Genomic DNA, 16926 nt, shown 5'->3' with positions numbered 1-16926 from the left:
TTCTCCAAAGTCATCTGTAGATATAATGCAGTGCCTCTCAGGCTTTTTTTTTTTGGTAAAAATCGATAAGCTGATTCTAGAATTTATAAAACTGTGCAGAGAATCTGTAGTAGTCAAAACAATTTTGAAAAAGAAGAACAAGTTGGAAAATTTATACAACCTGATTTCAAGACTTACTGTAAAGCTACAACAGATAAGAAAGTATGGCATTGGTACAGGATAGAGAGATAGTTAAATGGAACCAAATAGAGAGAACAGAAGTGGACCGACATTTATGTAGCCAGTTGTTTTTTTCAGTGGTGTCAAGACAACTCAATGAGAGAAAAGATAATCTTTTCAACATATGACCTGGAAAAATTGGATATCCGTGTGAAAAACAACATTGACTCTTACCTCAGAATCATACAGAAAAATTAACTTGAAATGGATTAATAACTTAAATGCAAAAAATGAAGACTACTGAATTTCTAGAAAAAGCCATAGAAGAAAACCTTTGTGACCCTGAGGATAGGCAAAGATTTCATAGAACACAAAAGCCACTAACCATTAAAAAAAATTATAGATTACACTTCATTAAAATTAATATCTCCTGTTTTCTGAAAGATACCATTAAGAAAAAAAAGACAAACTACAGCTGAAAGAAAATATTTACATGACAAATATCTGATAGTGTATGTGTGTGTATATGTGTGTGTGTGTGTATCCCAAATGTATAAAGACCTCTCAACACACTAATAAAATGATATCTGGGCTTCCCAGGTGACTCTAGTGGCAAACAACCCACCTGCCAATGCAGGAGATGTAAGAGACATGGGTTCAGTCCCTGGGTTGGAAAGATCCCCTGGAGGAGGGCATGGCAGCCCACTCCAGTGTTCTTGCCTGGAGAATCCCAGGGACAGAGGAGCCTGGCAGTCTGCAGTCCATAAGGTTGCTGCTGCTGCTGCTGCTAAGTCGCTTCAGTCGTGTCCGACTCTGTGCGACCCCATAGACGGCAGCCCACCAGGCTCCCCCGTCCCTGGGATTCTCCAGGCAAGAACACTGGAGTGGGTTGCCATTTCCTTCTCCAATGCATGAAAGTGAAAAGTGAAAGTGAAGTCGCTCAGTCGTGTCCGACTCTTAGCGACCCCATGGACTGCAGCCTACCAGGCTCTTCCGTCCATGGGATTTTCCAGGCAAGAGTACTGGAGTGGGTTGCCATTGCCTTCTCCACCATAAGGTCACAATGAACACCAAATCCATGGCTTCTCAAACACCATCCAGGTTGAGAAGGAATCCAGTGCTCCTGTTTACCAGCTCAGTGACTTTGGACAATTTATTTTAACTTCACTCAAACCTAGTTTTTTAAGGTGGAGACAAATAGTAGTTTCCACCTGAGATTCATTCTGAGCATTCAGTGAGAAAACATGTGTGAAGAACTTAGCACAGGCCTGAAGATGTGATGTTATTATCACTAATGAGTTATTTCATTTTTTCTTAAATAATATGAAGTACTTGCTATGTGCCAGATGTTGTGCCATCCCTCATTTGATAGGTGACTTCCCAAGGTGACATCACGCACTGGGGGTGTAGGAGCCCCAGCAGTACAGCTCAGAGCCTGGTCTCCTCTTCTGAACCAGCATTTCCAGAGGGAAGGGGTTGCAAGGGGCTCAGACCATGAGCAACAAGAAGGAAAGCTGTGGCAGGTTGTAGATCACCCTTTCACAAAATTTGGAGGCAGAGGCAAGAGACAAGCGAGCGGCAGAGTCAAGGTGGGATTCATGGTTGGGAGCCTCTAGGGAGATTGTCTCAGACAACAGTCGGAAGGTCTGAGACTCAGCAGCACACATGTTCTGAGTGGTGGCCATGTGCTCTTAGAAGCAGCCCTCGTTTTGTACAAAGAAATACTGCATCAGCTCCAGGGAGGCTGAGTCTAGTCTCACTTGCCTTGGTTCCCCAGCAGGCCGTTTCATTATTCCAGGGACACGTCCTGCAGACATGGGTGCAAAGGGCCAGCCCCAACTCTGTCCGCCTCCTAGTTAGCGCCCACAGGCTGAGATGAGGAGGACACAGCGAGAGCTGGCTTGGGCCAGCCCCTCCCCGTACAAACCGTCTTACTGAAACTCCAGCAGTTTAACCGTCTGCAGAAAACCACCCCTGAGTAAGCAGTTTCCGTTTCCCACCGTGATTACGGAGGAAAGAGAAAGGCGAGCTTGCATCTGGCCTTAGGAATCCCAGTGCTCCTGAAGCTAACTCCTGCGTGGAGGTGGGAGGGAAGAGCTGCCCCTGCTGATTGCACAGAAAGCAAGAAACCCCGTGAATGAGGTGTTACCGAGGAAGTAACAGCTTAATGTCATATACCATATATATGCTATACGTGACATTAAGCCGTTAGATTACATAAAGCTAGCTGGATTGTGAGAAGAGGAAATATAATTTATAGGAGATGAAACTTTTATCCCCATAAAGGGCCAAAGTGAGCCTATCGTAAATCTTAATTCCCCTGAAATAGCTATGGCTATATTGGTAATACATTAAAAGATAAATCTTTTTTTCTTTCTCCACCAGTCCCACCAGAACAGTTCTAAGTAGTTAACACAATTCTTTTCCTGAATGTATGCAATGAACTTCTTAGGCACCTGCATTTAGCTTCAATTTTCTCTCTTGGGATTTCCATTTTTATTTTAGAAAAGAAGTCTTTCATTTGAGAACATTGGGGTGATCTTAAAATTATTCAGAAAAATGAAGATGGCTTGGTGTGTTAATTTGTTGAGTTTTAAAAATGACCTTTCAGACAATAACTAGATTTACTGTGGTGACCATTTCAGAGTATGTGTAAATATCAAATCACTCTACCTGAATCCAGTACTATATTGTATGTCAATTATATTCAGTTAAAAAATTACCTTTCCTCCAGATTTATTGGTACAGTTGTTTTCGGTTTTATTGAGAAATAATTGACATACGTCACCGTGTAGGTTTATATTGTACAGAATGATAGTTCGATTTACATGTATTTTGAAATGACTATCACAGTAGATTTAGTTAACATCCACCATCTCATATAGATACAATGAAGAGAAAAAAATTTCTCCTTGTGATGAGAACTATTTGTATAATTTGATAATTTTCTTAAATTCTCACTCATTTAATATTTGGTGAAACCTGAGGTGTCCCAGTTCTGTTTAGGAATTTTTTTTTCCAGTGTCTCAAGAATGCTGTCAGGGTTATTAATTGAGTTTTTCAAGTATATAAAATGTTATTTATTTTTTGGCTGCACCTTGCAACTTGTGGAATCTTAACTTCCCCAACTGGGGATTGAACCAGGGCCCTCACAATGAAAGCACGGAGTCCTCACCACTGGACCACCAGAGAATTCCTTGAAATTTTTAAACTGTTATCTTGTATATGAAATAGCTTTATGAGTTTATTTTTTGCTTAACCTACTGCACTGTCTTTTTTTTTCTTTTAATTTAATCCAGAAGTAGACAAGAAGAAATATTACAAGTACAGCAAAGAGAAGACATTAAAATGGCTAGAAAAAAAGGTATAGTACCTCTCAGTGCCTTGTGGCAGAAAGACTTTAATGTTCCTTTTAAAAAATGTTGAGAGAGAAGGTAGTAAGCCTGACCCCCAAAACCATCTTGAAAGTCCACCTACAAGAGAGAAGCTGTACAAAAATCTCCCAAGTGCAGGAAGAATCTTGGACTTCGCACTTTTCCTAACTCAGGCGGCTCTGGACTTAGCTTGACGTGCTTGTTCCCATTTCCCCGTGACCCTCACCACTGAATGAAGAAGTCCTTGCTAGTTGCTGGTGTAGACTTGAGTCTTCCAAGCCAGGTAATAGCAGGGCCACATGTACTCTCTGTTGGCCCTGCAGGCATCTCAGAAGTTGACGTTGCTCACACACGACCTGCAGGGGCCAGGCAGACGGGGTTCAGGGTTAGCATCTAGATGCTGAAGACGGGTCTTCTCCCAGGCAAGCCCTGTGTCTTGGTGATCCTAAGACTTAAACTCAATATAAGATCTCTTGCAGTGTTTTCCCAATCAATTTAGTGGATCACAACCAGTATTTCTCTTGGAATGGAATGGAATAGAATGGGCTAGGGTAGACTAGGATGAATTAAAAGGAAAGTTGGATTGAGAATTGGGATTACCAGATGCAAAGTGGTGTATATAGAATGGATAAACAATAAGGTCCCACTGTATAGCACAGGAAACTATTCAATATCCTGTGATAAACCATAATGGAAAAGAATTTGCAAAAGAAGAAACTGAGATTATTCCGTATAATCAAATATATATTCTTATATTTTTTAAAAAAAGCACAAGATAAGGGCAAGTGTTAAGTATGACTCTGTAACACATTTATATATGTTTTGGGGTATTCGGTTGCTGAGTATTTCTTATTGTGCATATAGTGAAGAAACAAAAAGCCACTGGTCTAAGGATATCGCTTACTTTCGCAGTGATAAGGAATCTCACCAGACCAGATCTGTGGATGACAAAGTTTTTGCAAGTTTTGTGGATATCAGTTCTAGCAGTGATTCCTAAGATTCTCGTCTGTCTTGTATATGAAAAACATGATTGTCACATCATTTAATGGGCACATTGGGAGCCTGGGAACATGGAAATGAGCCTTGCAGTATTAATCAGGCTCGTTTGGGCGAAGTAGGGAAAAGGTTTAAAAAGTGCATGTGTTTCACTCTTCATTTGCATCATCAGTAGTCTTTGCATTTGTGGGATTCTGTGTAGATGAAGAATGAGAAGTGCTGAGCAGAAACTGGGCATTTAGTTTTTGCTCTTAGCAAATGCTAATGATATGAAATAGCGAGGTGAAGTTTATATTTATTGTGTTTCCTTTCTTAAATTCCTGGAAAGTGAGAAATTTATATTATTTATTCTCCTTAGAAAATCATAAAACACAAGTTTTGTGCCGTGTTCTGTCCTAAGGGCCTAACATCCCTTAACTCATTTAGTCCTCACAGCAGTCCTGTGAGATCGGCGCTATCTTTCTTTCCCTTTCACAGGTGGAGGCACAGAGAGGTTCAGTAAGCAGTCCGTGGTCAGAGCAGACCCAAGCCGCCTGCCTCCAGAGTCCGTGCTCTCGCACGGTGTAGGCCTTAGGAAGCCCACGTACCAAGCTCATCCTGCAGCGTGGTCACTACCCCTCACCCATGTCCAAATATGAAGCCATCTCTTATCTTCTGAAGATACATCTAGATCCGTACTACTTCTTCCTGGACCTTAAATGGATTGAAATCATGGGTTTAGAAAGTCTGAAAAGTCAGGGTGTCTAAAGTTAGTTGAAAATATCCTGATATTCCCCTTTGGTTATTTCATAGGTTAATCAGACTATGGCAGCATTAAAAGCCAATAAGGTGAATGTCAGTGCCCGGGTACAGTCTACTGCATTTTTCTCTGGTGGCCAGGTCTCCAGTGACAAGGACGGTAAGCAAATCATTTTTTGTTTTGTTTTGTTTGTTTTGTCTGGAGTAAGTCGCCAATGTGTAAATGCCCATCTTAGGATTTAAAAACCTTAATGTCTCAGAAACTTCACATTCTTGCCAATGTGTTCTCTTAGATCTCATGGCAGGTGTGCATTTTATTTCAAAACCAAGTAGTACTTCTGCTGTAGATCAGTTCTATCACTAATTGATACTTAAGTCATTCATTCACGAAATCTGTATCCTGCACTAATAGTAATAACGACCCTTGTTATCCTTTATTGAGGGTGTGTTGTGTGCCGCGCCTTTTACTAAGTTGCCAGTGTGCACATACTGGCTCATCTGAGCCCCCCTCCAAGTTTCATTTTACAGTGAGTTTGGAGGCCATGTGCAGAGTCACACAGCTAGTAAATGGCAGAGCTGAACTACCGATGGAGCTCGCCCGGCACTTAAGCCCACACTCGTAACCTTTTTGTTGTACTGTTCTTGGGGGGCAAGGATTTCCAGAGCTTATCTGTTTGCATCTTTCTCTCCAGAAGCATAAGTCCTACTGTAGGTCTCAATATTGTGATTTTAGATGAAAATTTATTCACTGGACGATTACTTCTTTAAGATACATTCTTTTGCCTTTCTCATTGTAGTGTCCTCTTATTACCTTTATATGTATAGTTGAATAACAACAGCTATCTGATACAATTTACTTTCTGAAATGGTAGGACAGTAATTCTCCTGACTTTAATTCAGTGTTCCCCTGTTGTAAATATACGATTCCAAAACATCTGAGTTTCGTCATTTACAAAACAAATACCAAGCAGCCTGCTGGTGATTGGCTGTGATTCAGGCAGTCTTTGATTGTAGAAATCCACCTCACAGTACCTTACACACACAGATGATGGCTGGCTCCCGCTGTTCTGGGAGTGGTGGACTGCCCTTGACGTCTGAATTAACTAGCTGTCAGTGTCTCTGTCAGGCTTAACAGAAGGAGAGAGAGACTGAGTCAAATGGCTGGCTGGCCGGATAGATGGATAGGTCATGGGTGATGGATGGATACGTAAAACCATAGATTTTCAGTAAAGCAGGAGAAGAGATGTTAGTGGTTATTTTAGACAGATGTTCTCATCTTAAAAATGAAAAACTGTGGTCTTCGAGAAGTAGATCACTTACTCAGGGTCACCCATCCTAGCTAGCAGACCAGGTTGTCTACTCTGAGTCTGGTGTTTTTACCAAACCAATATCTACATCTAAGAGTCTGGGCTTCGCTATATTGCCATTTAGTGTTCCAGCCATAAAGTAAGCTTTATACTCTTTACATTCTTGCCTTTTTAAACCTTTAGCTTGATATGTGCCAGAGGAAGCAAACAGATATGTTGGCCTTCTTATATGCTGTATGACTCGGAAAACTCAAACAGGGGCTCTGTATCAATCTAGAGGGGTAGGATAGGGTGGGATATGGGAGGGAGGTTCAACAGGGAGGGGACATATGTGTACTTATGGCTGGTTCATGTTGAGGTTTGACAGAAAACAGCAAAAGTCTGTAAAACAATTATCCTTCAATGAAAAAAAATTTATTAATTTTTTAAAAAAGAAGGGTCCAGTGATAACTTTCAGTTCTCAGTGCTGGCAGTGAAAGTCTCTTACTAAAGACTTTGAGATCAGGGCATCCAGGCAGCAGTCCCTTTCTAACTGTTGATAATACTGAGGCAGGTTGTTATCCTGATGTCAAATGTAGAAAAGGGAAAAAAGATGGAAATGAATATCCCAGGAGCAAGCCTGAGATAGTGCTTTTGGTAGTTTATATCCCCTTGTGATTATCCCATCTATTGAGTTTGATTATCCCCTAGTAGTCTACAAAAAAAATACTGAATTGAGGAAGAGGGCTTTAAAACAGATTTTCTCTTTTGTAACTATTTAATTGATACCAGAGCTTCATTTTAGTACTGAAAATCCAGATGCTGTAGATGTCATGATTATACACTCTGCTGAGTTTTGTTTTTTACATTTTTAAGGCGTTTTATTAGTTTGGGATTCCCTGGTGGCTCAGACAGTAAAGCGTCTTCCTGCAATGTGGGAAACCTGGGTTCAATCCCTGGGTTGGGAAGATACCCTGGAGAAGGCAATGGCAACCCACTCCAGTACCCTTGCCTGGAAAATCCCACGGACGGAGGAGCCTGGTAGGCTACAGTCCAAGTAGTTACAAAGACATGGATACAACTGAGCAACTTCATCCCATTAGTTTGGGGTTATATGTAACATTCAGCAAGTGCTTAATAGAGACACATTGTATATTATTTCTCTTAAATGAGCATACTCATTATTGTTCAGTAATTAGATTTATTTTATATTGCAACCAACCTAGAAAAGATGACTATTTCATATTGTTACATCTGATGTTTGAACTTTATTTGTATTCAAGGGCCTCAACTAAGAGAAGAACCCTGCATTTTTATCTGTTATTTAGTGGGCATCTATTGTACTATACTTTATTATCTCATCATATCTTCATTGTCATTGTATATGATATCTCATACATCACATCCCCCCACCACTCTGACAGATAGATATGAGCATCCCCATTTCACACACACACACACACAAAGCTTAAGTGACTCTCCAAAGCTAGATAATGCCAGAATTTGAACTCCAGTCAGTTTGACTGTGAAGCAACCATAATTATTACTAAATTTTTTTCTCCATTCTGTTTCTTTCAGAGGATTATGTTCGTTATGCCCATGGTCTGATATCTGATTACATCCCTAAACAATTAAGTGATGACTTATCTAAACACTTAAAGTAAGTATGGTCCATCTTTAGTCGTAACTAAGCATAATTGTGCTTGTTTCCTAGAAATAGGGTTTCATTATGGCTTATATAAGGTTTCCCAGATCACTCAAGTGGTAAAGAATGTGCCTGCCAATGCAGGAGCCACAGGAGACGTGGGTTCGATCCCTGGGAAGATCCCCTGGAGGAGGAAATAGCAGCCTAGTCCAGTATTCTTGCCTGGAGAATCCCATGGACAGAGGAGCCTGGCGGGCTACAGTCCATGGAGTCACAAAGAATCAGACACGACAGAGCGCACAAGCAAGTATGGCTTGTCATATCACTTTTTCTGATAAGAGGTCATTCTTGAGTTGCGTCACAGACTCTATGGTTTGGAGGTGATTTTTAATGGACAGTTTTTTGATTGGAACAAATTAATTTAATGGATACTGGTTCCAAGAACCCCTGAGTGTTACAATTAGAATTAGGAGTTGTTATAATGTTAGAGCATAAATTGTGTTAAAATTTTATCCCCAGCCAGACTTAACTAATTTGGTTCACGGGACGGAAAGAGTAGATAGCAGAATAAAATATTTTTGAAAGTTACATTTAAAGGTTGTGTACCATTTTTATTATTTTATTATTATAATCATTAGCTGTTCACTAGGTATTTTTATTATGCCCAGCACTTGAAACTCTACTTTAGGCTGAAAAAGATATGTTTTTTTCTATATTTTAGCAACCACTGTTAAAATTTCATATATGTGATGATCTAATAGCTTTTCCTGATTCTTAGAATAATTTTCTCCTCTGATACATGGAAATAAAATGAGTTTTTAATAGCTATGGTTGCATTTTTAGCAAATTGTATTTTTGGTCCTACTTAAAGAACAATTAGTAGAAACTGGTTTCTGTAGTATAATATAGTACGTTGAAAGCTTGCTCTGAATTGATAAAGATACCCTTCTGTTTATTATTTTCCTGAGTCTCTTTGTACCTGCTTATCTTGTTAGAGACTTTATATCTTTGTATTCCATTATTTTTTTAGATTCTTTTCTGCTGAAATTTTAAAGTTTCAGTTAAAGACTTGAGAGAAGGATGTGTCAGTTAAACTTTTCTTTAATAGAAAAGTAAAGTTCCTGTGACTTTTTGTCAACAGAATAATTTTCACTTTTAAATACATGCTAGATTCACCATTTATGGTGAAAAAATACATACCAAAATACATATTTATAGAGACTAAAGGAAAGCAATTCCATTGCAACCAGTGACTTTGAATTTTGTTTTTAACTCAGAATTCCAGTACAGAGAATTAAGTAGCTAAATGCACATTTTTTCACTTAGAAAAATTCCACTCTTTATAATGAGGTGATCGAACAGTAAGATATATGGAGGTGAGACTATTAGATGAAATCAGGACTTCCTAAGTCTTAAGTTGGCCCGGTCATTCTGTTTGCTTGTCTATGAAAAACCACGACTCTGATTTTTATTTTTCACTCCTCAGGCTTCCAGAACCTCCAGCTTCAGTCCGAAACCCTCCCTCAAAGGTAAGAAACTGTGACTAAGATATCTTTGGAGCACGTGGAAAAATAGTATACTTTTGCCACATACATTTAGTTTAGTATATGTTAAAGAATCTTAATCCACCTTATGTGGAATCAAGATTATACTGCTCTCCATCAGTATTTTTATTTTCATGGATTTTAGGTGAATCATAAATAAGGTGCTATGAAAATCAAGGAAGAGTTGGTTCTAGCTCAATATCTGCATTGACATATTAGAGAATCATAATTAAAATTAAGTCTTCTTGCATGAGCTAGATCCTATAATTAACTTTATTAATCATTCAGTTCAGTCACTCAGTCGTGTTGGACTCTTTGCGACCCCATGAATTGCAGCACACCAGGCCTCCCTGTCCATCACCAACTCCCGGAGTTCACTCAGACTCACATCCATCGAGTCAGTGATGCCATGCAGCCATCTCATCCTCTGTTGTCCCCTTCTCCTCCTGCCCCCAATCCCTCCCAGCATCAGAGTCTTTTCCAATGAGTCAACTCTTCGCATGAGGTGGCCAAAGTACTGGAGTTTCAGCTTTAGCATCATTCCTTCCAAAGAACACCCAGGGCTGATCTCCTTCAGAATGGACTGGTTGGATCTCCTTGCAGTCCAAGGGACTCTCAAGAGTCTTCTCCAACACCACAGTTCAAAAGCGTCAATTCTTCGGCGCTCAGCTTTCTTTACAGTCCAACTCTCACGTCCATACATGACCACAGGAAAAACCGTCTAGCCTTGACTAGACAGACCTTTGTTGGCAAAGTAATATCTCTGCTTTTCAATATGCTATCTAGGTTGGTCATAACTTTTCTTCCAAGGAGTAAGCGTCTTTTAATTTCATGGCTGCAGTCACCATCTGCAGTGATTTTGGAACCCCCAAAATAAACTCACTTTGCCAAATTTAATTGCCATAGGCACAGAGGTGCATTGAACATGATTTTTGCAACACAGAATTCTTTGAGCAAGGATGACCACACTTTACTGTCTATACTTGAAATGATCAACGCAGTTTGTGTGTAATCTTTGTGAATCAGTGAAAAACCTTTCCTCTGCTAGATGTTCTCAAATTGCCACCCACAGCTCCTCTGCACTGTGGACTCTGAGATACAGGGAGTAGAGAAGCCATTCACAGACCACACCCGAGAGCAAAGAGTAGCATCCCTAAGCCTGGGCCTGGCTGCAGACTAGTAAGTGCTGCTCAGACACAGGGAAATAAACACGTGCACCAGCTTGTTCGTGAGGCCATTATGCTCCAGCAGCAAAATAATGAGTACCTTGTGAATGAATGAAACATGGATGCTAAAGAACTTTCCTTCTTCCCTGCCTTCTAGGTGGCCAACATTCTCAGGATTTTTTTTTTTTTTTTTTTCCATTTGTATACTGTTTGAAGGTGGTGATGGTTCTAAAAACATTCAATACTTTGACTTTTAGGAAAGGGCATAAAATTTAAAGTGCATCATTGTTAGTTGGGGACCTTTTTTAGCAAATTGTGTCCAAGGAGGTTCATCTTTTCCTCACTGGAGGAAGCAGTTGGTGTAAGATCTAAAGTTATCTTTAGATCTGGGGCAGACCCACAGCAGCACCAGGGGACATAAATATAGCTGTCTTGCTCTAACTAAGGTAACAGGCATATTTGTTTCTTTCTTATTTTTCTCCTTCCAAAAGCGAGGCGTATTTCTTTCTCTCAAATATCTGTCTTCCTTAGTAACATAGAGATCTAAAACTGCCCTTGAAGGATTTAGCCTTTGATGCGGTTGCTGGAGGGTAGGTTCTTTTTTTGTTGCACAAAGAATTCACAGATGAGATTCGGAGGCGAAGTAAGCAAAGGGTTTATTGAGTGACAGTACACTGTCAGGAGGGAGCCTGGGTAGGCTCAGAGCAGCAGCAATGAGGTCCTTTTGGAAGCTGGTTATAGGGGGTGTGAAGGATTAGGTGGAGTATTCATCCGGTGGGGGGGGGGGGGGTTGAGGGGGTGATTTCCTGGTTTTCGTCCCAGCCCCACCTTCCAGAGATGAGGGGGAGTTTCTGTCCTTACATGGTCTTGCTCGGATCTGTCATGGCACTGGTGCACGGTGGGCACTGCTCTGTGCAATGCTAATTCTGTTGTAACGTGGGCATAGTGAGCAAAAGGTGACATTTGGACCAGAGGTTCCCGTATTCTTTGTTTGCTGCCAGGTCCCTTGTCATCACAAGACTTATCGCCTGTCAGCCCAGAGGTTCCCACTTTTCTGTTTGCCCCTTGGACCCCTGTCATTGTAAGATGTATGTGGTCACCCGACCCATGCCCCCTCCTTTGCTCACATCTGGCTAATGGCCTGCTCTGACGTTCCCCTAAAGGAGTCTGCACCCTTCAAATCTTTTAAGGGTCAGAGGGTCCATGATCTGTCTTCTGGAGCTGCCTCTCAAGCTGAGCAGGGGCATTGTGCCTGCCTGCAGTGCCCAGATCACCTTGCCCTCTGTCAGAGATGAGGTCTCGGGGTCCTTGACAGTGGCAGAGATAGAGAGTGGGAAGTAGACAGAGGCTGCGGCCCTGTTCCATGGATGTTGGTGGTACCCATTGTCATGAAAAGAAAGTGAAGTCACTCAGTCATGTCTGACTCTTTGCGACCCCATGGACTGTAGCCTACCAGGTTCCTCTGTCCATGGGATTTTCTAGCCAAGATTACTGGAGTGGGTTGCCATGGGTTGAAATTCCTGGTGTATCATCATCTGTAGATGACACTGTTGTAACCTGAAGAAACGAACTTAACAAGCAGGTTAAAAGGGACAGGGCCAAAAGTCAGTAAAAGTATGATTGCGATCAGAGGTCCAAGCAGGGGCAGGAACCGGGTTGTATTTGATAACACCCCTCTGACTGCAGGCCAGAAGCGGGAGGCCCTGGGGTCACCCGTCCTGAAAGTGTGTAGCCTTGGGGCCTGTTCGTATGTGCTTTGGGCACCTTCTTCCACCTGGCCAGGGGCGTTGATGTCGGTGCAGCACAGCTTATTGATTACTGCACAGACCCTCCCTGTTCAGCTGGGAGATAGTCCAGGGCTATCTGTTCTCCATCACTACATCTGCTAGGAAATAAAGGGATCCCCTGTAATCCTGGTCAGAGCAGATAGAATATCTGACAGGTTACAGAGCATTGCCTCAAGGGAGGCCCAGCCGCCCCCGCCCACCCCCGCCATGGGGACACACCAAACCAATAGCAGCCGCAGTGCCTTCCAGTATGTGGCCCGTATGGGTGGTTACACCTGGGTTCCTCTGATTACTCGGTCGGCCGAGTGTGCCACAAGCAAGGCAATATCTATACAAGGAAAGTTAAAGTTGCTCAGTCGTGTTTGACCCTTTGCAACCCCATGGACTATATAGTCCAGGGAATTCTCCAGGCCAGAATACTGGAGTGGGTAGCCTTTTCCTTCCCCAGGGGATCTTCCCAACCCAGGGATAGAACCCAGGTCTCCCGCATTGCGGGCAGATTCTTTACCAGCTAAGCCACCAGGGAAGCCCATGCAAGGAAAGGTCACAGCCGATCCCAGGGAGAGGCAGAGGAGCTGGGGTTGTTCTGAGCAGGGAAGTGGCTTATGTTTCAGCCACAAAGGGACCAATACCTGGAGGAAGCACATGCCTGGCACACTTCAGAGGAGTTGAGAAACTCCTTAGGTGATTTGTCCGAGAGGGGTGCCCGTGAAGCTTGGAGAGAGAGGCCCACCATTATGAGAGCAGTTGTGAGGTGTGAAGACGTGGCAGGACACGGGTCGTGGGACTCTGAGGCCGGCAGGGTTGCCACGCGGCCGCGACCTCCACATTGGCCAAGGTTGGCAGGACTAGGTGCCTGTAGCCAGCCCCAACAGAGGGATCCCTGCAGGGCCCCCAAATGGTAGTGCTCCTCTCCGTTACAGGAGCCCTGTCCCTGAAGGTTCACAGGAAGTCTCCTCTCCATCCCCAAGGATTCACCCCTGGGGTGCATTCTCAGTCACGGGGAGAAGTTTTTAAAACAGGAAAAGCTTGTCGTCTTTTGTAATACAGCCGGGCCCCAGTGTAAACTTGAGGACAAGGAAGCCTAGCTAGAAAATGGAGCCTCAACTATAACAGCATCCTATGAATAGGTTTTACGAAAGGCAGGGAAATTGGATAGAGTCTCCTTATGTTCGGTCCTTTATGACCCTAAGAGAGAATCCAGAGCTATGCATGTCCTGTGTTGGGGAAGCTTGTCGGTTGGGACTGGTTCAGATTCTACAAAAACCCTCTCTGGTAGCATCCTGGAGGAAAGTAAGTCTTGGACAGAAGCACCTAAGTCCTGATACTCTTTCACCATCTTCACCCCTCCAACACCATGTAATCCTCTTTATTCTCCCGTGCAAGAAGTGCAGCAGAGTGCCTGTGCCCCCTCACCCCCCACCCCCTGAGAAGCAGTAGGCAGACCTCAGGGAAATACCAGAGTCCGTACCCCTTTGCTTTGTCTGGCCTCAGCCAGTGCTGCCCGCACTTAGGCTGCTTCTCAGGGGCCCCTGGCTGGTTCACTGAAGGATTCTGGGAGCTAACTCTTCCCTTGGACCTTACTTGGAAGGACCCTGAATGTTGTCATTTCCCACTGCTGCGCCCCTGAGGAAAAGACCCCTATCTGGGCACAGCCTCAAGCATTTGATGATGAATTATGTATCATCTAACCCACTTACTGCCCTGTGGGCATCATGGCAGTGCCACTGATTGATCCCAAGTGGGACTATGAACCAGGCCAACCCGGTGTCCCTAGAAGAGCACACACAACCCTTTGCTTCATTGAAGGGACAAGATGGTGCACAGTTAAACCTGTCAGCTGTGATAGGGTTGAAGAGGTCACCCAAGGTCAGAATGAACCCTGTTTCCTGCCCGGTTGGTAGAAGCCTCAGAAAGTATACAAACATAGACCAGACACTTTTGAGGGACGTGTTGTGCTTGCAACTTACTTCATTTACCAGTTGGTCCCCAACATCTGTTAGAAACTTCAAAAGCTCACCCTGGGGTCCCCAACCCCTCTCAGCCTTTTTGTTGAGGCAGCTTCCAGTGTCTTTAACAATAGAATCCAGGCTGAGGAAGAAAGGAAGAAGCAGCATGACTTAAGAAGGGCCCACTGGCAGGCCAGACTTCAGCAGCCATCGTGGCAGGATGTAACCCTCCTCCTGATCACCACAGAGGTGCTCCCAGAAGACCCCCACCAGGTAAAGGAGCCTGTTTTAGCAGTGGGAACCCCAAACACTGGAGCAGGGAATGCCCAGGAAATAGGTCCTGGCCTCTACCCGAGGCTCACTCTGTAGGAAGATGGGCCATGGGACAAGAGGAAGCCCTCGGCTCTGAAGGGAGCGAGGAACTCCCCCATGCCAGTCACGGCTGTGGTTGACTGATGAGATCCAGGACTTGCCAGGGCCCCTCAGAATACAGCCATCGTCACATGGGACGGACGTGGCGGACCGCTGACCGGGCAGGTCCTCTCGTCCAGTTTCCAGTGGACACAGAAGCTGCTTACTCCATCCTCACTTCTCATGCTGGGCGTCTTGTCCCCGAAACCTGCTCTGTTGTTGGGGTAGAAGGAAGGCCACAACGAAAACGTTTGACCACCCCTCTAACTTGTGCCTGGGGAAAGACCATCATAACTCTCAAGCCTCTTGTCATGCCCGAGTGGCCTAGCCCATTATTGGGAAGAGACTTTCTCTCAGCCTTGGGGGCAACTTTTGCTCTTCCTGAAAATGAAAATTAAGGCCTATTTTTGGCTGAACCTATGTGTCATACAAGACTCAGACAGTCCAGCCCATATTTTCCCCAGAAATTGGAAAACTTACAGATCACAGATCTCAGATCAAAGAATCCCAGGATCGGCAAAATTTGCCACTTCGTTAAAAATCACCATTAAGGAAGCTAGTATCTTCTTGCCTTCTAAGTGTCGGTTCCCCATAAAACCAGAGGCTCAACAGGGCCTCAAACCCTGATCTCAAAATTCATCAAATGTGGGCATTTGGTATTATGCCAGTCTCCTTGTAATACCCCAGCCCCCTGTCCTCAAAGGAAACGGGGCATATAGAATGCTGTAAGGTCTTCAACTCATCAGTGAAGTTCTGATTCCTCTCCATCTAATCATCCCAGTCTATACTCCAGCTTTTCTCAGATCCCATAGGACACGGCCTGGTTTATAGTCCTTGATCTTAAAGATGCCTCCTTCTCTATACCTGTTCAGTCTGATTCTCAGTACCTCTCTCCTTTGAATGGACCGATCCAGACACCAATGTGACCCGGCAGTATACCTGAACTGTCCTTCCCCAGGGATTCCGGGACAGCTGACACCTGCTTGGCAGTGCCCTAGCGAAGTAACTGCAGGCATTTAAATTAGAGATGGGGGCATTATTACAATACATAGATGGCCTCATTATTTGCAGTCCCTTGAAGGAAGCCTCAGACTAAACCACTGCACAGATCCTCAGTTTCCTGGCTCCGGAGGATATCCCAAATTTCCTCCCAGAGAGTCACCTTCCTGGGACATGTTCTAAGCACAGGAGAGTGCACCTTTAACAGCAGTCCTCCACCTACAACCACCACATTCAAAGAGACAGCTCAGAATCTTCTTAGAAGTGGCTGGATTTTGAAGGATTTGGGTCCCTGGGTTTTGTCTCACACCATGCAATGCTGGAGACCCCGGTTCGATTCCTGGGTCAGGAAGATCTGCTGGAGAAGGGATAGGCTACCCACTCCAGTATTCTTGGGCTTCCCTGGGGGCTCAGCTGGTAAAGAATTTGCCTGCAATGTGGGAGACCTGGGTTCGATCCCTGTGTTGGGAAGATCCCCTGGAGAAGGGAAGAACTACCCGCTCCAGTATTGTGGCCTGGAGAATTCCATGGACTGTATAGTCCATGGGTTCGCAAAGAGTCAGACATGACTGAGCAACTTTCACTTTCTTTAGAGGATTCCCTGGTGGCTCAGACTGTAAAGCGTCTGCCTGCAATGTGGGAGACCTGGGTTCAATCCCTGAGTCAGGAAGATCCCCTGGAGAAGGAAATGGCAACCCACTCCCGTACTCTTGCCCGGAAAATTCCATGGACAGAGGAGCCTGGTAGGCTACAGTCCATGGGATCGCAGACTTGCACATGAATGAGCAACTGCACTTAAGCCATTATATGAGGACTTGAAGGGACTAGACACAGAACCTGTAGACTGGATGGTCAGTTTACAGCAGCATTTG

At 43.8% G+C, this 16926-nt stretch overlaps 1 protein-coding gene across 7 annotated transcripts in view; it reads left to right on the top strand.

Moving 5' to 3' along the window:
- The window catches only part of RNASEH2B (ribonuclease H2 subunit B), a 76702-nt gene that overhangs the window by 38416 nt on the left and 21360 nt on the right, over positions 1–16926 (top strand). For all 7 annotated transcript variants that reach the window (XM_044926797.2, XM_044926795.2, XM_044926796.2 and 4 more), the window contains exons 6-9: positions 3459–3523; positions 5322–5427; positions 8132–8213; positions 9685–9727. In XM_044926797.2, the coding sequence (XP_044782732.1) occupies positions 3459–3523; positions 5322–5427; positions 8132–8213; positions 9685–9727 (296 nt within the window). The remainder of the gene's footprint in view (positions 1–3458; positions 3524–5321; positions 5428–8131; positions 8214–9684; positions 9728–16926) is intronic.

The sequence above is a fragment of the Bubalus bubalis genome, chromosome 13, assembly GCF_019923935.1.
Source record: "Bubalus bubalis isolate 160015118507 breed Murrah chromosome 13, NDDB_SH_1, whole genome shotgun sequence".
NCBI classification, from domain to species: Eukaryota; Metazoa; Chordata; class Mammalia; order Artiodactyla; family Bovidae; genus Bubalus; species Bubalus bubalis.
The sequence above is the reverse complement of the archived record's forward strand: the minus strand, read 5'-3'. Positions and strand labels throughout refer to the sequence as shown.